The sequence below is a fragment of the Oryx dammah genome, unplaced genomic scaffold, assembly GCF_014754425.2.
Source record: "Oryx dammah isolate SB20612 unplaced genomic scaffold, SCBI_Odam_1.1 HiC_scaffold_28, whole genome shotgun sequence".
Taxonomy (NCBI): domain Eukaryota; kingdom Metazoa; phylum Chordata; class Mammalia; order Artiodactyla; family Bovidae; genus Oryx; species Oryx dammah.
The window spans coordinates 24,014,463-24,036,707 of record NW_024070212.1 but is presented as its reverse complement, the minus strand read 5'-3'; the positions used below and the strand labels follow the sequence as shown (position 1 = coordinate 24,036,707).

The following is a 22,245-nucleotide window of genomic DNA, read 5'->3' as shown; positions in this document are numbered from 1 at the left end:
CATTTCTAGAAAATGCAAACTAATCTATAGTGACAGAAAGATGAATGGTTGCTTGGGGATGTAGAAACAGGGAGGAGCAGGAGAAAGGGATTACCAAGAGATACACAAAAAACTTTAGGTATGATAAATATATTCACTATCTTGATTCTGATGACTGGTTCACAGGTGTATGCATGTCAAAATTTACCAAGCTGTACACTTTAAGTGAAGTTTATTGTATATCACTTATGTCTCTATAAAGCTGTAAATGTATATGAAAAGTAATATTTCAATAATGAGGTTTTACATAAAGAGTTTAGAAAAAATTATGAAAAAAAGAATTTAGATGAAATTATGAGCATATTATATTCACGATATGATTTAAACAAGGAATTACCAAAGAACTACTTTTCCATTGATATCCTTATTATAAAGAAAAGGTGATCTAATAGTCTCTTCCTGGTATGTTTCAGCTGCAATCGCAGAAGCATTTAACTGATCTTCACAAGAGTTGCCCCAGCTTGGCAGTGTATCCACATCCACAAACTGGGAAGGTGCACCCAAGGGATCCATGGAACGGAAACTTCAGCTTGTCTTTTCCCAAATTTCTCAGCAATTCAATATTCACTGGGGACTTTAGCTTAAGAGAAAAGAAAGAACCATTTTAATAGAGAAGCATAGATACTACTTTACTTCTATTAGAGCAAAAAACAAAACTCTACTGTGAAATGCTCCAATAGGACATTGTGTGATTACAGTCACTTACATAGTCCATTAAAAAAATGAAACGTACAACAATGAATTACTACGGTTTTTTTTTTAAACAGAAAGAAAGAGAGTTTAAACATAAATTATTTTCAAAGAATTAGTCATTCAAATAATCACATGGCCCACCAGTTCTACTTTCCAGAAACACAAGACTATTCACTCAACATTCTTTGAGTGTCTGCTACTGGCAGGGTGAGGGGAGTGTTAGATGTTGCAAGGGATACCAAGACAAATATTATGTACAACTTAAAGAGTTGAGTCTAACATGGAGAGTGAGAAGCAGGGAGGTTACTGCAACCAGGTAGTAAGAGATAACAAAGGTCTCAACTATGTAGAGAAGGAGGAGGAGAGGAAAGCATAGATTTGTGAGGCAATATACGAAGGAAGCCTTAACAGGATCTGATGATTTAGAGAATATAGGGTATGAGACACTGATGTGGTAGGAGGCTGGTTGTACAGAAATGTGGAAATTAAAAAAGAAGAGTGACAGGAAGACATACAGCATCAAGTACCACAGAGAGCTCATGGGAAATTTAACATGAGAAAAGGATACTTCATTTGCCAATAAGTCAAACAGCTGTTTCAGTAAAACGGTAGATTCACTCATTCAATAAATCTTTGGAAGCATCTGTTAGGTGTCAAGCATTGTTTTAGTCACTGGGGACACACCGGTGAATAAGATAGAGCAGTCCCTGCTAAGCAGTCCCTTTGAGAGCTCATGCTTCCCTGAAAGGACATGAAAAAGAAAGAAGCAAGCAAGCAGGTATCTAACAGAATGGCTGGAGGCATAAGTATTATGAGGAAAAGGTGATATTTGAGCAGAGAGCTAAATAAAGTGAGAGAGCAAGCCCTGTAAAGCTCTAGGGCGGTGTGTCAGACCAAGGCAATACCAAGTACAAAGGTCAAAAGGGCAGGAGGGAAGGTACTCTGTTCCAGGAAAAGTGCGGAGGCTGGTCTCGGTTAGAGCAGAATGAGCTAGATAATGAGTAGCAGGTGATGAACTTGGTGAGCAAGGGAAGGTCAGATGAATCAGTCTGTAAGTCATGATAAGAGGTTTAGATCTTAACACAAATAAGGGCAAGCTACTAGAAGATCCCTATAAAGATAATGATTAATATAAATAATATTTGAAAAGATTCCTCTAGCTACAGTGAAACTGAGTGGGGACAAGAGTAAATGCAGAGACCGGGAGAAGACAAATGGAGTAATCCAGGTGAGAGGGTGATGAGGGTGGTGAGGAATGGCTAGAACTGGATGAATTCTGAAGAGAGAGGCAACAAGACCTTCTAAATGCACCTGAGCGGTGAGGGAAAGAGCAAAGATTACTTTTAGATATCCTGCTTGAGCAGGCAAATATATGGTAATACTATTTACAGAGAAAGAGAAGACTGGAGTAGGTTACAGGTGCAGTAGTAATCAAGGTATTTTTTTCCTTATGTTTCTGCCTGTGTTAGGTTTGAAATGCCCATTATATGCTCAAGTATTTGTATCAGACATGCAATTGGTTACCTGAGGCTAGAGCTCAAAGAAGAAATCAGGTTAAATTTGTAAAATTGGAGGTCTCGGCATATAGATGCTATTTAAACCTATGGGAACTGGGCAAGACCACAGAGACAGAGAATGCAAATAAAGAAAAGACCCAAGGACTCAGTCCTAAGGCAAAATTTGGAGGTTGGAAAAGAACAAAAGTGAAAAAAAAAAAAAGAGAGAGAGAGAAAAGGATTGATAAGAATGGAAGGAAGATCTGGAAAAGTGTGGTGACATAAAAGCTAAGTGAAGAAAACAACTTTAGATGGGATGCTCAAGAAGGATCATGCAGCGTTAAATGCTACTGAAAGATGGAGGGATAGGACTAAAAATTAGCGCATATGATAAGTGAAAGATTGCTGGTAACGTACATACAGGAGAGCAGACAGGTAGGGGCTGACAGCTGGTGTGTGACCTTCCTGAGACGTTTTTCTGTATGATCTTACTGTTTGTTAAGAGTCAAGGAAAACAAGCATGCCCTTCTATACCTACTTTCTTGGTGTTTCGTGCTGAGAGACATGGGATACTAATGGGATGAACTACAGATCTGATACAATATTCTAATTCCTGTACCAACACTGTGTGGGAGGGAATGTGCTCATTTATATAACAATCTCAGGAAGGTCTTGCAGATAATGAAAGTAGTAAAAGTGTTTGTCGCTCAGCTGTGTGTGACTCTTTGCAACCCCATGGACTGTAGCCCACCATAGGCTTCTCTGTCTCTGGGGATTCTCCAGGTATCCCCTGGAGAATACTGGAGTGGGTAGCCACTCCCTTCTCTAGGACATCTTCCTGACTCAGGGACTGACCCCAGGTCTCCCGCATTGCAGGCAGATTCTTTACCATCTGAGCCACCAGGGAAGCCCAACTTTGTATCAAAGGATTATTCTCATTTAAGTACTGCTTTGATGCTATTTTGAAATAAAGAAACAAATTCTCTCTAGGAGTGGATGTTCAGTCCTGTCCAATCAGCCTTTGAAACTAAGTGTGTTTTTGTATGTGTCTTCAGTCATGTCCGACTCTTTGCAGCCCCCATGGCCTGTAGCCTGCTAGGCTCCTCTGTACAGGAGATTTTCCAGGAAGGAATGCTGCAGTAGGTTGCCGTTTCCTACTCCAGAGGAAATGAGAGGCAGCCACAAGTCCTGTTGATCTGTTCACAAGTAGTCGGCCTGGGACTGGACAACTGAATAGAAGAAATGTGAAGGCTACATTCACCGTCTATGGCTGAGCTGCTCTGAGCTGCTTTGTGTTGACACAAAGACACTCTGTAGAAATTCACACTTTCCAAAAATTATCCAGACTTTTGGTGACTGACTCAGGCTGAAACTTAACCAAAATATTAAAAAATCCATTAAAAATTTACTTTCATTTTGCAAACTTGAATGTGAAATGACAGGACAAAACCTTTACTTTAAAATAACTTTTTTCTCCAATTCTAAGTAATACTCACTCATAGAACACTTGAAAAATACCAAAAAGGAGAGAAAAAATTTTCAAAATCTGATGTAGTTCCTACCTTTTTCTATGATAGGTACATATAATACAATTTGAATCCAGTTTATTTAGTATTTTAAGGTAAAAATTGGTTCCAAATAAGAAAAGGAGTATGTCAAGGCTGTATATTGTCACCCTGCTTATTTAACTTCTATGCAGAGTACATCATGAGAAACGCTGGACTGGAAGAAACACAAGCTGGAATCAAGATTGCCAGGAGAAATATCAATAACCTCAGATATGCAGATGACACCACCCTTATGGCAGAAAGTGAAGAGGAACTAAAAAGCCTCTTGATGAAAGTGAAAGTGGAGAGTGAAAAGTTGGCTTAAAGCTCAACATTCGGAAAACGAAGATCATGGCATCCGGTCCCATCACTCCATGGGAAATAGATGGGGCAACTGTGGAAACAGTGTCAGACTTTATTTCTGGGGGCTCCAAGATGACTGCAGATGGTGACTGCAGCCATGAAATTAAAAGACGCTTACTCCTTGGAAGAAAAGTTATAACCAACCTAGATAGCATATTGAAAAGCAGAGACATTACTTTGCCAACAAAGGTCAGTCTAGTCAAGGCTATGGTTTTTCCAGTGGTCATGTATGGATGTGAGAGTTGGACTGTGAAGAAGGCTGAGTGCCAAAGAATTGATGTTTTTGAACTGTGGTGTTGGAGAAGACTCCTGAGAGTCCCTTGGACTGTAAGGAAATCCAACCAGTCCATTCTGAAGGAGATCAGTCCTAGGATTTCTTTGGAAGGAATGATGCTAAAGCTGAAACTCCAGTATTTTGGCCACCTCATACAAAGAGCTGACTCATCGGAAATGATTCTGATGCTGGGAGGGGTTGGGGGCAGGAGGAGAAGGGGATGACAGAGGATGAGATGGCTGGATGGCATCACTGACTCAATTGGATGTGAGTCTGAGTGAACTGTGGGATTTGGTGATGGACAGGGAGGCCTGGTGTGCTGCGATTCATGGGGTCGCAAAGAGTCGGACACGACTGAGCAACTGAAGGTAAAAATTTCCACATGAAATTGTGCTTTGAGGTAGAAGTAGGTTGGTAAAAGCCTGGGCTCTGGGCTTCCCTAGTGGCTCAGATGGTAAAGAATCTGCCTGCAATGAGGGCGACTTTGGTTTGATCCCTGGCTGGGACGATCCCTTGGAGAAGGGAATGGCTACCCACTCCAGTATTCTTGTCTAGAGAATTTCATGGATAGAGGAGCCTGATGGGCTACAGTCCACGGGGTCACAAAGAGTTGGACATGACTGACTAACACTTAACACTTCTGTTAATCAGAAGGCCTGAGTTTGGGTCTAAGACCTACCACCTAATAATTTATGATCCTTGACTCTGAACAAGAGTTTTCTTATTTCTAAAAGAGTCAACTGACAGTTCTTTTTGAGGATTCAATGATTATCATCTGTAAAATTGCACAGCACACCACCTGGCACAAAGCGAGGCACAGTAAGCGCTGCGTGTTATAACCTCAGTCAATATGAAAATCACCTGCACCATTGTTGAGATACAGATGCTTTCACAAGTGGCAAAGACCAAGACACTGTCAAAGATTCCCTGACAAGCACCATATAAACCAGACACAAACTGCTGAGTTAAGATACACTCTTATTTGTCTGCCCTTGTAATGATTTGTTAATCCCTAAAACACCTAGATCAACCCAACATCTGTTTTCTCTGATTCTGCTCCTTTGCCTCTAGGGAAAGAAAAATCAGAAATTATTCTCTCTGCTGCCAAAACAAACGCATGTTTTCTTGTGTCAGCTGGGCCCTCCATCAACACTGAGAGAAAACTGTTTGAGTCATTCTTGGATGACTATGCTACTCCACACAGCATCCGTGGTAGACAGCCTTCAAGATGTCTTTCAATGATACCTGCTTTCTGATATAAATGCCCCCGTGTAGACCTCTTCCTTATGAATAAGGCTGGCCAATGTACCCAACTGGATATTGCAGAAACGACAGCGTGTGACTTTCAAGGATGGATCATAAAACATATTGTGGCTTCCGCCATGCTCATTTGGACTGCCTGTTCTGGGGAAGTGAGCTCTCATGATGTGGGGACACACTCACGCAGCTCATGAAAAGGCCCCTGTGTGGAGAAACTGAGTTCCTGCCAACAACCACCATCAACTGCCAGACACAGGAATGAATCACCTTGCATCCTCCAGCCCCAGCTGACATCTTGACCACAACCTCATGAGAAACCCTGAGCCAGAGCCACACGACTAAGCAACTTTTGAATTCCTGACCCATAAAACTGTGAGGTAATAAATGCTTATTTGCCTATTATGTACCAGGCATTCATTTATTCAAGCACTGTTAAGTGCTGAGTCTCTAGTGGAAAAGACAGCCCCACAAAAATCACACAAACTTATAATCATAGCAATCAATACATATTGCTACAACAAAGAAGGGGAGGCTCTTTAGGCTGAAGAAGCAGAAAGTGAGCGTTGAGACCAAAAGTAGCAGAAGAGTTCTAGAGACAGCAGAAAGAGGACGTCTGGGAGCCTTAAGGTACCAAAAAGCCTAAGACACTAAATAAACAAAAGAAGGCCTCTATGGAAGGTATGGTGAGCCACGAGGTATCAGATCTGTTAGAAATATGCTTTCTAATCTTTACAGTAATCCCACAAAGTAGGTATTCAGTTCAGTCACTCAGTTGTGTCCAACTCTGCGACCTCATGAATTGCAGCACGCCAGGCCTCCCTGTCCATCATCAACTCCCGGAGTTCACCCAAACACATGTCCATCGAGTTGGTGATGCCATCCAACCATCTCATCCTCTGTCATCCCCTTCTCCTTCAGCCCCCAATCCTTCCCAGCATTATGGTCTTTTCCAATGAGTCAACTCTTCGCATGAGGTGGCCAAAGTATTGGAGTTTCAGCTTCAACATCAGTCCTTCCAATGAACACCCAGGACTGATCTCCTTTAGGATGGACTGGTTGGATCTTCTTGCAGTCCAAGAGACTCTCAAGAGTCTTCTCCAACACCACAGTTCAGAAAAACTCTTATTTTACAATGAGGGCCTCAAGAACCAGAGATTCAATTACCAACTCAAGGTAACAGAACTAGTAAGTAGTACCTTGAGATCCAGATCGAAGACCAGCTGACAATAAAACCCATGTCATTTCCATTACATCATATCATATTGCCTCTCTTCTTTTCCTGATGCTCTCAGAAAAGAGAAGTCAGTGTTCAAATCACCTTCTCTACAAATCGAAATGTCTCTATCTTCATTCACTCTTTTCAACTTGCAAGGGATTTTCAGTGTATTTCACACTTTTAAGCTCGCCAAATCACCTTCATTTAAGCCTTTTACTGACTAGATCTCCTCTAAGGGAAGGTAATAACATCGAGTTTCCCTTCACAACATCTGATCTCTCCTTCCCGAGTCTCCTACTCCAGTTTTTTTTCCTACCCCATTTCTTCAGAATACCAACAAACTCCACATTTCACTTTTTAAGAATAGTCTGTTTCACAGCTCTACTTTCTTTTCCTCCATGTACTAAACCCACTGCAGCTCTGCTTCCATCTTTGTAACACTAAACCTGCTTCTTCAAGGTCAACAATAATTCTCCAAATGTCAAGTCCAAGAGCTAATTTAAATTTTAGCTGCATCTACTATTTATTATTCCCTTCTTGAAACTCTACTATCTTCTTTGATAGTACACTTCAGTGGTTCTCCTATATCTCCAACCACCATCTTGTCAGTACAATATAAATGAGTAGTAGGAAATATTCAGAGCTCTTACTGTAGGGCAAAGTTCAATGGTATTATATGAAAGTGTCATGGTATTTAACAAAGAGTGAATTCTTTTTCAGTTCCGTCTCTAAATAGAAACATATTTTTCTCATTAAAAAGAGATTTAAATCCCCCCTTCCCTCAACACACACACCTTGGCAATAAAGCAAATGGAGCAGCAAAGCCAAGCTAGTCAGGACAAACTGATCCCTGATCCTTCAGGAACAGGGGTTCTTAACATTCTTGGGATCACAGACTCCTTTGAGAAAGATAAACACCCTTTTACCAAACTGTGAGTACATGAGCTCATACAAGCACTGATCTGGAAATAAATCTGACGGTTTCAGACTCAATTAGTAATCCCACTGATTAAAAGAATACAGAGTGCTCAGGTGATGGAAAGAGGAGAGAAAGGCTATAATAATCTACGGCTGTATACAGAATTTCAGCGGGGGGCTTCCCAGCTGGCGTAGTGGTAAAGAATCCATGTGCCAGTGCAGGAGACACGGGTTTGATCCCTGGGTCAGAAAGATCCCCTGCAGTAGGAAATGGCAACCCACTCTAGTATTCTTGCCTGGAAAATTCCATGGACAGAGGAGCCTGGTGGGCTACAGTCCACAGTGTTTCAAAGAGTCGGACATGACTGAGCAGACACACACATACAGAATTTCGGAAAGCATTAAAGAAGAGCGGACTTTCTACTGAAAATCAATTGATCATTTCTGTATTTTAAATAGGTTCATAAGCAAACACAAAACCTTAGTAAAAAGGCTCCTGAAGCAAGAGTTTTATGTCCCAGAATCTGAAAGTTTACCTAGAACAAACAGAAGATTCCAGAATCAGACCTACTTCCTTAGCCATACTACTATCTTAAGGGTTGTCTTCAGTACCTGCCTAGATGAGTATAAAGAGAACTCACAATGTACCTTTTATAATTCAAATTTGTAATGAGTATAAACAGTTCTTATTAGTGTAGTTTGTCTTTTTTCTCAAAATCTTGTCATCTTCTAGTTTAAGAAGTCCTCTAAATAGTGCTTTATAAGAATAACTGGATTGGCTAGAGAGATCAGATTTTTAATGTTCAAGACAGGGCAGAATCAGGCAGAGCATCTTAGATCACTGTCTCAAAAAAACCCAATATTTTGCCTGAATAAGGAGAAAACTATATCATTTAAAAGAGAAAAGAACTCCAAATCTTGTTCTTCAAAATGCTTACACTGATTAGGCGGCCTGTATAAAAGTACAGAGTTGCTGGTCCGTGCTTTTGATTTCGACCAATTACCAGCTCTGTTTCACTGTTTTTGCATAAATTATAAGTTTACCATTCTTTATATCTTTGTAGGTCAATATTTAAAATTTCAGGATACATTAGATACTTCTGCATAATACCCCTACCCCAACACCAAATCTATTATATTTGAGAATCATTCTATGCAAATGTAAAGAATGATTTTTTTAAACAAAAGAACAAATGGAAGCAGTCAAATTATGTCAACAATAAATACAGTATAACAAAAATATTTCTAAGCTGTGTTGGTGGCCCAGGTCAAATCTAACACCATCATTCAAAACCAGCCAAAGCACAAGCTCCAATGGTGAGTCAGTACTACCAACTTTATATTAAAAGAACTTTACTATGTTTCAATTACAATATTAATACATTGAGCAATTCTGAAACTTTGAAAACTAAGTTGATGCTCTTGAAGTGGTGTATTGGGAATTTATAAGATGCATTATCTTAGCATTCATTCATAGTTGATCTTAAAACAACTTTTATTAAAATTACTTTTTCTATTTGTGGTTGTCCCTCCCCATAATATTTAATAACATTAATTTTTAAGAGAGAAAATCATGACTCATTCAAATACAAAAATGAACATGGTTTAAGATTTTAACTCATAAAGGAACCTGCCAGATAGCTGATAAAGGGAGGCCCATAAATCAGGTACATTAATAGATCAAGAATACTGAACCCAAAGTATATGAGGCAAAATCGAACATTTAAGAGACATTTCTATGTCTATAGACAAAACTATTTAGTATTTACAACTGCAAAATAGATTTCTTAGAATCAGATAATCCAAGGGGTATCATCGAGACTGAATCTAGACTAGTGAATCACATTTATTTCTCATATATATAAATACACACATTTTCATGTATGTAATATAATGCACATCACTTTAAGACATATTAACCATACCTCCATCCAGTCCTGTCCGCCTCTTTGTGACCCCATAGACTGGAGCCCACCAGGCTCCTCTGACCATGAGGATTCTCCAGGCAAGAACACTGGAGTGGGTTGCCATTTCCTTCTCCAGGGGATCTTCACCACCCAGGGATCCAAACCACATCTCCTAAATCTCCTGCACCGGCAGGCGGGTTCTTTACCTCTAGCGCCACCTGGGAAGCCCAGGTTCCCATACACGATCACCTAAAGGTTCCATTCCTCATCAAACTTACTGAAATAATAGTCTATTGCTACGATTACTTCCCTTCTCATTCATCACAGTAAGCTTCTTTCAAACACCTACACTTTTACGTCTATTTACAGCCTGATCATACCCATTCTTTACTATGGGAATTTTCTTGAATACGGCGGACTAGGTGATCATGTCTTAAAAACTCAAGACACGCCGGAAGAAAATCAGATAATATAGGTAAAAGTCTAATTTCGAGGCTGGTTGAAGCTATTCTGTACAGTAAGTGACGGACAGTCTTATTTTATATACCTCTATGTTAACTCTAATTTTCCACAGCTACAGACATCAGAACGCCTTCCTGTGCAGAACACTCCTAGGCAGCCCAAGAATAAATCGGACGGAACTACAAGAGAGAAAAGCTAATTCCGACTTGGTAACAGAGCACCTAAAGCCTCAATTATCAAGCAAGGAGGAGTCAGCGCTGGTCACTTCCCCCTCCTGCGGCCAGGGAGCGGAAACCGAAAGCCAGACCAATGTCACTCCAGGGACTGCGGGGATCCAGACAACTCAGCATCCTGGGCTCGGTGCCTACTCAGCTCTGATTCCAGCCGGGCTTTCGATTCGTGGAACGCCCAGTCTACACGGGCGCCCACACAGACTCGACTCTGGAGCTACAACCAGCAGGGCACCCGGCCACCCAATTTCATCTGCACCCCAGGGCGCGCGTCTCCCCGAGGGCAACAGCAGCACTGCTCCTCGTGCTCGGCTCTGCCCACCTCTATATTCTGGTGGGTAACTTGTCCTGACAGCGCCTCGGGCGAGAGGAACCCGAGCAACAGCAGCAAGAGAAGCACCAGGCTCTTTTTTTGCAGAGAACGGACAGAACCAGCCTTCTCCTCCGGCTCCCAGAGCCGGGGCCAAGTCCCGCGCGCCGCCCGCCGCGCCCCCGGCCCGCTCCGCCCCGCCTTTCCTCCCAGCCTCCGTCCCGCCTCTCACAGCATTCCGGTGGTTCCATCCGGGTGGCAGGCGTGACGGGCTAAGTTCCTCGTGGAGAGTGGCCGAGCTGCATCGCCGGACAGCCCTTGCCAGGCGTCAGGCAGGTAAGACGAGCCAAAGTCCCAAGAGGCTGGAATGACCAGCTGCAGGAGCCGTGAGCTGCGAAACACCGCCTTCCGCTCCCGGCTGGTGCTCACCAATCGGAGCCCGGCTCTTACGTCATTTCCCCCAGAAGGCGAAGGGAACGTTGGGCGGAAGAGGGTCCGTGAGCGGACCCGGAAGGGGTGCGTTCGGTGGGCGGGTTTAATCTGCTCCAAGCCGCGTGGAGTCCTAGGTAGGTACCGTAGGTGCGCTGCGGTCGAACGCCTTTGCTCGGCTCCTCGGATTTGTTTGGTCCCGGCAGAGGCCTTCGTGGTCCTAGCAGCAGACGAAGCAGGGGGATTTGGGGCCGGTCTTGAGGGTGAATGAGTGCCCCACCGCCGTCCTGGGAGGGCGCGGACGAACGCCCGAGGTTCACCGGTGATGTGTAGAGCGAGTTGACCGGCGCCTGCAGGGCTCGCTTAAAGATGCTCTGGCGGCGTGGTGGGTGTCCGGAACCCCCACCTCAGCCTCTCCTGTCTAAAGATTTGGTTTAGACGTCTGACAGGTCTGTTACTGCGGTCCAGCCTTGCAGCGCATCTTAGAAGCATGTTTTAGGGTACTGTGGATTAGGAAGCAGGGAGAAAGGAGCATAGAGAAAGGTTAAGTTGTGAACTGTCCCCCAAAAGAGTAGAAATATATGCATGTGAGACACAAGTGACCAGTACTAAGTTGTGTGAAAGATCGTGGAAGTATTGATACAATACAAAGACTTTAGCCTCGAAGGAAGTGGGTCTCAGAGGAAAACACTTAGGTAGACGGGAGAATGCACGTTATTCTAAGTACCGTGTGAAGGAAGGCAAGGTAACAGGACAAGGAGGGAAACCAACTAGCCTGACAGACAAGGTTATGCGAGATGTAAAGAGGAATAGGTAGGATGAATTCTTGGGAACTGTAGTTTGGCCCTTAAAGGGCTTCGGGGTAGGAGCAGCATGTTTGAAAAGATTAGTCAGGTAGTATTAATGACTTTTAAAAAGGAAAGAATGAAAAACATGGAGGTGGGAGTGCTACCTAGAAAATTAGTGCCGGAACCCAGTGATAAAGAGCTGAAACAGAAAGAAGTGGAAAGAGAGAAAGGATACCACTTCAGAGAAACCAGTTTCTGAAGAGAGAGGACAGAGACAAAGAGAAGTAGTTTAGTGGTTAAAAGAAGAAATTTGTTGGAGTTTAGATTCTAACCTGGCTTTGGCATTTAAAACCAACTGAATGATGTTGGCCTAGCTGTTTCGCATCTCTTTGCCTAGATTCCTTGTCTGTAAAATGGGGTAAGAATAGTACTGTGCCAGGTAATTGTGAAGGACTTTTAAAAGTGCTTTACATGTATTAGAGCTTCCCTGATAGCCTTTACTCAGTTGGTAAAGAATCTGCCTGCAATGCAGGAGACCCTGGTTTGATTCCTGGGTTGGGTAAATCCCCTGGAGAAGGGATAGGCTACCCACTCTGCTTTTCTCCAGCTTTTCTTGTGGCTCAGCTGGTAAAGAATCCACCCACAGTGAGGGAGACCTGGGTTCGATCCCTTCATTGGGAAGATCCCCTGGAGACGGGAAAGTCAACCCACTCCAGTATTCTGATGGAGAAGTCCATGGACTGTATTGTCCATGGGGGTCGCAAAAAGTCGGACACAGCTAAGTGACTTTCAGTTTACGTGTATTAACCCACTTAATTAACTCAACTACTATATGTAATTATCTGCATGTTTACTCAGTTATATACATTTTATGTATTAGTTACCAGATAGTAAGCACTCTTAACGTATTGGTTGCTTAAATAATATTATTAATGAGCCACTGCTGCTGCTAAGTCACTTCAGGTTACTGCAAAGTTTTGCACCTGAATGGCTTGGAGAGTTGTGTGTCACAGAGCCAGAAAAAAATGAATAGGGTTCAGGAAGCAAGTTAGGTTTGTTTTTATACATACTAAATGTGACAGTGTAAGGTATTTGGATGGAGATGTCTGGTAAGTTCTCAGAGCTCTGTAGTTAATATTACGTCTGTGGGCAGGACTGGAAATAGAAATGCCGGAGTCCCTGGGCTGAGGCATGCTATATGAATTCTCCAGGGAAAATGCTGTGGTAGATGGCCAGGGACTTCCAAAAAACAGTTACAGTTAAGGCACTGGGGCCAGGAGAGTAAGATGAACTGGGAAAGAACTGATCAAATGGCCGAGGTTAAGAGCATTATTGCCATGTTAATAGTATTTTTCCTTCATTTTTAACTGCCTTTATGTTGGTCCTTTTGAACTGTGGTGTTGGAGAAGACTCTTGAGAGTCCCTTGGACTGCAAGGAGATCCAACCAGTCCATTCTGAGGGAGATCAGCCCTGGGTGTTCTTTGGAAGGAATGATGCTAAAGCTGAAACTCCAGTATTTTGGCCACCTCATGCGAAGAGTTGACTCATTGGAAAATACTCTGATGCTGGGAGGGATTGGGGGCAGGAGGAGAAGGGGACGACAGAGGATGAGATGGCTGGATGGCATCACTGACTCAATGGACATGAGTTTGAGTGAACTCCGGGAGTTGGTGATGGACAGGGAGGCCTTGTGTGCTGTGATTCATGGGGTCGCAAAGAGTCGGACACAACTGAGCAACTGAACTGAACTGAACTGATGCTGTTTCCTAGAAGAAAAATGAAGCCAGTGGGTGGTCATTAAAATATCAGTGAAGAGGAATATTAGCAAAAGCATTGAATATTTCCCTGTTAAAGTAGACTAAAACAAGAGGTTGTACTCTGAAAGAGACACCCTGTAGCATTAAACCAAACTGAACCACCACCACCAACAAAAAAACAGCTCTGAAAACTGTTTAGTATTGTGGTTTTTAGTTGCACAGGTGCTTCAGGGAATACTTTTTATATTTCCATACAACAGACAAGCTTGTTATCTCCACCTGTTGTCTCTTTCCTCCATAATCAAGTGTTTCAGTGAATTTGATTCAGTTGTTACCAAACCAAACTTGGATCCGCTCACCCATGAGCACTCAAGCTAACCTCCTGATATAGGGTTGTGCTGAGGGAGAGTGCAACATTTATATTGCGAGCCCAAACAAGGAGAATGTGCGGTGGGGTGGGGTTGGGGGGGCGGGGGAGGTGATCCGCATGTGCCCGCGCGCACACACACAATTGGCTTTCAAAGAAAGGTTCTTAAAGACAAAATGAGGGAGAGGAGGTGGGATGTGTAATCAGCTGGTGGAATGGTAATTGGGAGTCAACACCATCAACCTAGTCAGCCAGTTTGGGGTGTAAGTGCTGGTGGTCAGCATGCAGTTAACTTCTTCCTCCTGGTGAATATTAATATCTGAAAAATAGCTCAAGGATATGACTCAGTATCATCTGTATAGCCCTTGAGAAGAAACTAAAGGTCCTTGTTTTGTTTAATGGCTAAATTATTAATATTTTGTCTTGATTAATTTCTTTGTTTCTTCATTTTCTCACTTTTGATTAAATTTGCTCTTTGGAACTCAGCGAACTTTAGGAGACTAAAGTTTTTCTATAAACAGTAGGCAGATGGAGGGGAGTATTGTGTGACTTGGCAGTTTTGGGTTTCCCTGGTGGCTCAGTCCATAATGAATCTGCATGCATTGCAGGAGACCTGGGTTTGATCGTTGGGTTGGGAAGATCCCCTGGAGGGGGACATGGCAATCCACTTCAGTGTTCACAGAGAAGCCGGGTGGGCTACAGCCCGTGGGGTTGCAAAGAGTCGGATATGATGAGCAGCTATCACACAGCACACACATAGTGTCCTCCTCAGTCACACAGGAACAACGGCATCTGTCAAAGATAGTGTGCAATTTGTATTATTTTTCTGTTCCAAGGGAAGGTGGCTGCCCTGATTTGGAAATCAAGGATCAACCTACCCATGTTACAGTACTTCTGAAAATGAGGAACTGCAGCAGCATCACTCGGGAACTTGTCAGACTTGAAAAATCTTGGGCCCCACCCCAGACCTACTGAATCAGATATAGACACTAGGGAGGAGAGGTGGAGGTGGTTCCTACTGTTTTCATAGCCGCTTGGGTGAGTTAGATACATTCTGGAGTTTTAGAGCTGCTGCGCTCAAAGATAAGTGACACGAGATGAGGCAGTTTTGTTTTGCTCAATACCATATCTCTAGCATCGAGATCAGTGCCTGTCTAATTATTAATAGGTTTACAGTAAATGCTCATTAATAAATATTTTCAGTCTGAGACTGTCAATCTCAGTGTAAAATCTTTGGTAGTTGAACCTGGGGGGCAGAAGCAAATTGTTCAGGTGCACCGAAGCCTAAACAACTGTCAGATATTAGTGAGGTGGGCATGACGGTGTGACCAAATTGAAACTTGAGGAATGAGAGATGACATGTTGAGTCACCTGTGAATAAAAAATGAAGCTGTTCAGGTAGTTTATGTCAATGGTAGATTCAGAGTAAATGAAGCTTTAGCAGCCACGGGGTCAAAGGCTTTTGAAGCACATGATGAATAGCTGCTGCTACTGCTGCTGCTAAGTGGCTTCAGGCATATCCGACTCTGTGCAACCCCATACACGGCAGCCCACTTCCCCCATCCCTGGGATTCTCCAGGCAAGAACACTGGAGTGGGTTGCCATTGCCTTCTCCAATGCAGGAAAGTGAAAAGTCAAAGTGAAGTCGCTCAGTCGTGTCTGACTCTTCGCAATCCCATGGACTGGAGCCTGCCAGGCTCCTCCATCCATGGGATTTTCCAGGCAAGAGTACTGGAGTGGGGTGCCATTGCCTTCTCCGTGATGAATAGCTGGTGTTCACCAACTCAGCAGAACCAAGGTGCCTGAAGTACTGAGTCTTCTTTGTTTGTAGGTGCAGCTGCCTCACTTGGGTATCAGATGTTAAAACATGGGACTCACCAAGCAGTACCTGCGCTACGTTGCCAGTGCGGTCTTTGGCCTTATTGGCAGCCAAAAAGGTAACATTGTCTTTGTGACACTTCGTGGCGAAAAAGGACGCTATGTGGCAGTACCAGCCTGTGAACATGTTTTCATCTGGGACTTAAGGAAAGGAGAGAAGGTAAGCCAGCAGTCATCCAGGTTGATACTATTTATGGGTATTTGAGGGCGGAGGCAGAAGTGGGAGAGGTCTGTCTTATTATGCACAGATTTTTTTCTTTAATGTGTGTGCCTCTAGAAATTGTTTTTTTAAATCTTTGGATCTGAATAGCCAGGTATTGTATTGTGAAATGGAAGACAATAGAAAAGATTCTTTTGTGTTCTTACACAGTGGAAAAGATTCTATTGTGTTCTTCTACACTAAACTCTGAAAAGCACAACGAAATAGGAGCTTATCTCTTAGGTATTTCTTTGTAGTGATGTTTCCAGGTAATTATTTGTAATCATTATTCCCAGCATTGTTTTTCATTTTTATTCATTGTTTTTCTCTGCCAGTTCTCCACTTTTCAACTTCTACTTGCCTTCAGAACTAATTGTAGAATTGTTATAGTTGTTTTAGTCGCTAAGTCATGTCTGACTCTTTTGCAATTTCATAGACTAGCTTGCCAGGCTTCTCTGTCCATGGGATTTTCCAGGCAAGAATACTGGAATGGGTTGCCACTTCCTTCTCTAGGGCATCTTCCCAACCCAGGGATCGAACTTGCATCTCCTTCATTGCAGGTGGATTCTTCACCCCTGAGCCATCAGGGAAGCTCAGTTACAGAATATTAGGCATTTAAAAGGAACATGTTGACTGAATGTTATGCAGATGAGGCCAAAAGGTTGTTAAACTAGCCTTTGATATTTTGTATAACTCTGAATTCCTAAGCCTACCACTTCTGCCAAACCAAATACAGGCATTTTGATCTTGTCCACTCTCTTTGAGACTCCCACCAGGTTAATACTTTGGTACTTATTGTCCCTCAAAGTCCCTTGGGGATAAACCACTGTAGCACTCTAGTGCCATGCACATTGGTTTCTGAGATGAGGCTCAGTTAAAGCAAGGATGTGTTTATAAGCCTTTATGGAAAATCATTTGGTGTTGACATAGAATAAGGACTTAGGAATTTATTCCTTTGCCTGGGAAATTTTGGCACGTATTATGCTAATGTAGAGCTTTGGAGAAATAGTGTAGTAGAGCTTTACATTTTCTTGAATGTTTCATTACCCAGTGCAAATAGTAGTTTCTATATTAAAGAACTTGAGACAGAATGCAGAGTTTCATTATTATTCAGAAGAGTGATTTGGAATTATTGATGCTTTTAATTTCACTGTGCCTGATCAGTCCCACTCTTTTTCCTTGATGACATGCTTAACTCCTCTACATTATTTTCAATTTTTATTATTTCAGATCCTCATCCTTCAGGGGCTTAAACATGAAGTCACTTGTTTGTGCCCCTCCCCAGATGGGCTGCACTTAGCTGTTGGTTATGAGGATGGATCTATCCGAATCTTCAGTCTCCTGAGTGGAGAAGGAAATGTGACCTTCAATGGACATAAAGCAGCCATCACATCCTTGAAGTATGATCAGCTAGGAGGCAGGCTGGCTTCTGGATCCAAGGTGAGACCTTGGATTAGGTGCCCTGACTTTGATCTGGCAAAGGAGCATAAGACTAATGCTGAAGCAGGTTGTTCACAAAAATTGTTGGTTGAAAGGCACTCTGTGTACAAAATAGTATCAGTGGTAGTATAGAGTGAGAAGGATGGGTTTGAATTGGGTGGTCCATTTTGTTTCCTGTCAGATTCTCTGATTAAAGCCTGTAAAATATGGGAACAAGATGAGGCTGTCCATGATAATTACCATGTGACATCGTTGTACATTTGCCTACCCAAAACAGTACACAAGTGGGTGGATGACACCTATTGGAAAGGCAGAGTCAAAATGATGCTTCTTGGCCATTCATTTTGGTAAAATATCTCACTTTCCTGTATCTCAGTCATCAGGTAGAAAATAGAATGTAAATGATTCCATTTACAATTGCGTGTTAAGTAATGGACACAATACTGTGAAACTTTACTGAAGAATATAACAAAGACTTGAATGACTAGAGAAACAGGCCATGTTCTTGAATGGCAAGACGAAGTGTTGAGATGATACTACTATGTTCTAGTTAGTTTATATAGATAAAATGGATTAAATATACCAAAGATTTTTTTTTTTGTCTTGTTTGTCATGTTTTTGAACATGACCAAATGATTTAAAAGCACATGTGTAAAAACAAATGAATAATGAACAGAGTTTTGGGAAAAATTAATAAAAGGGTTTCTGATTCTTTTTCAGGGTTGGATTTTTTTAAAAGAGGTTTCAGATACTACAATGCATTATGAAGTCATAATTTATAATATGTTACCTCAAGCTGGCATTAATACAAAATAGTCAGATTATTGCAACCAAATGGGAATACAAGAAACATATCCACTTGATACCTAGTTAGTGTGTGTGTATATATAAATTTCCTAATTAGTTTATTTTAAAGGTGACATTGGGGAGAAGAAAAACGATGGGCTACTTCTGAAGTAGTACTTCAACAATTGGCTCACCATGTGGGGAATTTTATGTTAAAACTTTACCTCATGCCATGTACCAAAAAATTTCTCAAAGACTTAAATATTAAATCATGGTATTTTAAGTAAACTAGAAGATATATAAATAAATATCTGATATCAAGGTGATAAAATATCTGATATCAATCTGATAAAAAGACTTCAAGCCTATCAGTAAGGAAATAAATTAGAAAGGAAAATTTGAATGCTTAATATTTGAATATTTACAATGTATTTTAAAACATTAAAACAATATAAGAAAGTTGTTAAGAGTAAATCCTAAGAGTTTTCATCACATGGAGAAATTTTTTCTCTTTTTAATGGATCTAAATAAGAAGATGGATGTTAGCTGAATCTATTATGGTAATCATTTCAAAAGATATATAAGTTAAACCATCATGCTGTATGCCGTAAACTTATACAGTGATATATGTCAATCATTTTTAAGTAAAACTGGAAAAAATAAAGGACAATGAAAAAGGGAAAGTATTTAATATTCTAGTATAAAAGGCAAATATTAATATCATGTCTTAATAACAACAAACAAGTAAATAAGACCCAAAGGAAGATGAAAGACGTGACTTGACAGTTCACAGAAGGCACGGAAAGGCCAGTAATCACCACAGAGGATGTACAGAATTTCTCATTGGTGTTCAGAAATGCAGATCAGATATTGAGGTAGCCTTTCAGCTTGTGAAATTGGCAGTGGTTTTTGAGCAGCTGATAATACCCAGTGGTGAAGGGATGAGAAAACTGGCCTTGTCACCCATAGCTCCTGTGGACCTTTAGATTGGTGCAACCTTTCTGGAGATCACCCTGAATTTCAAATTAAATTCCATTAAAATTATTATTCTATTTAAAGGTATTAAAATAGAAAAAAATACCTTTTAACCCAAGAATGTCCATTTTTAGTCTTTATTCTGATCAGAGATACATAAAAGATTGATGTACAAGAATGGTCATTTCCACGTATTTATAATAGCAGAAATTGGTAACTACCTAAATGGCTGAAATAGAAAAAAATTTAAAATAAATAATGATATGTCCTTAAGGTTGGTTACTACATGACTATTAAAATGAGAAGAGTCTGTAATGATGTGGAAATAGAGAAATATATTAAAGGAGAAAAAGAAGGTTCTAAAACGATAGTAATAGTGTGATCTCAATTAACAGCATGTATGTACACACAAAGACTGGAGCAGTGTACACAAAATATCTATGTTGATCATGTCTGGGTGGTGAAATCAGCTGGTGTTTGTTTCTTCTCTATTTTTCTGTATGTTTTCCAAGTTTTCTATAAGAACTACATATCAACTTTCTAATAAGAATATTACACCCTGTTAGTCAAGTTAAGCCTTATGTGATAAAGTTCTTCTATATGATTTGATTCCTTTAGGACACGGATGTTATCGTGTGGGATGTGATCAATGAAAGTGGCCTCTACCGTCTAAAGGGACACAAGGACGCCATCACACAAGCATTGTTTCTACGAGAAAAGAACCTGCTGGTTACGAGGTAAAGTAGTAGTAACAGTTTCGGGTCCAGTTCTTTTTCTAGGTGAGTTCACAGTGAGGTTTTCACAGAAGGAATTTGCTTGATTCCTTACTCGTTTCTTCACACTGCACTCAAGCTCAGGTGCTAGTTTCCTCTTCTCTCTGCTTTCCTCTCCCCCTGCCTCCCCTCCCCAACAGTATCATGGATGCTGTGCAGAGTTCTTTATAGCATTTTTTGATTCCCTTTTCTGATTTGTCATTATTTCCCCTTGATATCAGCTTTTCCATGTTCCTTAACTCTGACAGATGCATGAACTGTCTACTTTCTGGATCCCTAGAAAGTCAGGGAAACCAAATACGAAACAGTAGGCAGATGTGACTTCTAAATGTTTGTTTTAACCTGCCTCTTTAAAAGAGATTTATTTACTCCATACTTAGGGCTCCTGAACATCTAATAGGTTGAACCATTTGTATGGGTTAAAAGTGATATGTCAAATACCAGCAATTTCATATAGTTCAGCCTAAATGTAATAGTTACCATGCCTAAGGAATGGCTACCCAGGAAAGTCTGAGATCCAAAATGTTGCCAGGCAGTAATTAGAAGGACCATAGTAATTAGTAAGAACCACAGAAGAACCAGAAACGGTGTAGAGGAGCAGCACAAAATGCTGTCCAAATGGTGGATTTGTCCCTGTGGGGTAGGATACAGGGGTGGTAGTGTATCTTGTTCAGATAACACGAGGCGGTGACTCTACAGTTCTGCTAGAATATACATACACCTGATAGCTTAGGGGATGTAAGGAAAAGGAAATGACACTGGGAGGTAGGATTGTATAGGAAAGGTTTTGTAAATCGGGTTTTAGGGTATCTCCAGTTTTAAACCTGGTACCAGCATTATGGTAGATTTCTACTGGTGAAGAAGCAGAGAACAGGCATCTGAGGCAGGAAGAGTAGAGCCTGTTGGCAGGGAGATTAAGAGCCAGTAAATGGGAGGTTTGGGGAATGGTGCCGAAGAGCTTGATTTTGATTTCATAGAGAATCTTGAGTTAGTGCAAAGTTAGAAAATTGAGACTATCTGCCAGTGGTGTATTGGATATGATGAGGTAACAGGAATAGACAGAGACCACATAAGTTATTAAAATATAAAATAATTCAGGCAATAGTACTTAGATTCAGGTTTGTGTACAGAAGTGGATTGGAAGGAATCAAGGCTTAGAGACTTCCCAGAGGAGGCATTTTCAGGACCTGGAGACTAGTTGAACATTGGAAGACAAGGGAGCAAGAGAGGCTATGCTCTTTCTGAGTTAGACAGATGAAGAAATGTTGATGCTGTGGCTATGGAAATGGTGTGTAACAGCCCCAGTTTTATGTTCTGTAGCACTCTGAATTCAAGCTTATTTTGGGGACATTTTATTTTTCTACCTCAGAATAGCCATATAGAGAATTAGGATTCTTTTTTTCTTACCCCACCCCCCCAGCAAAAATGGATTTATTTAGGATCAGCAGAGAATTGCCATTTCATTCCCACTCAGCAAGGGGAAAAGAGCACTTTTATAGAGGGGAAAGGAAGTTGGGTGGCTATAATCAGCGAAGAGTCCATGGCTTTTCATTGACTCAGTTCTTGCCAGGAAAGAAGAGGAGTGTTTTGAGAGTTAGGATTCTTTTTTTAAAAGAAAGGTAAATATTAACATTAGACATAATTGCTATGTATTATGTCTTTTTAAGGCAACAAATGAATCCTTGATCTTCATGTTCATTTGATTCTCCCTAATAAGATTTTTTTTTCCTATTTGTTCTTTTAGTGGGAAAGATACCATGGTGAAATGGTGGGACCTTGATACCCAGCACTGTTTTAAAACAATGGTTGGCCACCGAACTGAGGTACGTGTAGGGTTATGGGGCCAGGGCAAGAATGGCAAGGCAGAAAGGGAGAGAGCATTTCTTCACTGCTAACAATAATTGGTATGTCCTGTCTTGAGAGAAGTTGGTATGGTGGACAAAGTGCCAACCATCAGAGCAGACAGAGCTGCTCTGGCATTTAGTAGATATTGGCCTTACATTAGTTTTTAACCCATGAATATGGGTTTCATCACTTTAAATTATAAGTGTCCACCTTTATGACTGTAGGGAAGTATAGTGATACTACATGTATAGTGCCTGGCCTGGTGACATGTAAATAGCAAATTATAGCCATT

At 41.4% G+C, this 22,245-nt stretch overlaps 2 protein-coding genes across 2 annotated transcripts in view; one reads left to right on the top strand and one right to left on the bottom strand.

Annotated features, from left to right (window-relative positions):
- The window catches only part of GDAP2 (ganglioside induced differentiation associated protein 2), a 75,141-nt gene extending 63,945 nt beyond the window's left edge, over nucleotides 1-11,196 (bottom strand). The window contains exons 1-2 of the mRNA XM_040230938.1: nucleotides 10,948-11,196; nucleotides 377-619 (exon numbers count right to left, since the gene is read on the bottom strand). Of these exons, the coding sequence (XP_040086872.1) occupies nucleotides 377-552 (176 nt within the window). The 5' untranslated portion in view covers nucleotides 553-619; nucleotides 10,948-11,196. The remainder of the gene's footprint in view (nucleotides 1-376; nucleotides 620-10,947) is intronic.
- WDR3 (WD repeat domain 3) overlaps nucleotides 11,065-22,245 on the top strand; it is a 37,749-nt gene continuing 26,568 nt past the window's right edge. The window contains exons 1-5 of the mRNA XM_040230937.1: nucleotides 11,065-11,281; nucleotides 15,889-16,095; nucleotides 17,365-17,574; nucleotides 19,954-20,072; nucleotides 21,853-21,931. Coding sequence (XP_040086871.1) covers nucleotides 15,925-16,095; nucleotides 17,365-17,574; nucleotides 19,954-20,072; nucleotides 21,853-21,931 — 579 coding nt within the window. The 5' untranslated portion in view covers nucleotides 11,065-11,281; nucleotides 15,889-15,924. The remainder of the gene's footprint in view (nucleotides 11,282-15,888; nucleotides 16,096-17,364; nucleotides 17,575-19,953; nucleotides 20,073-21,852; nucleotides 21,932-22,245) is intronic.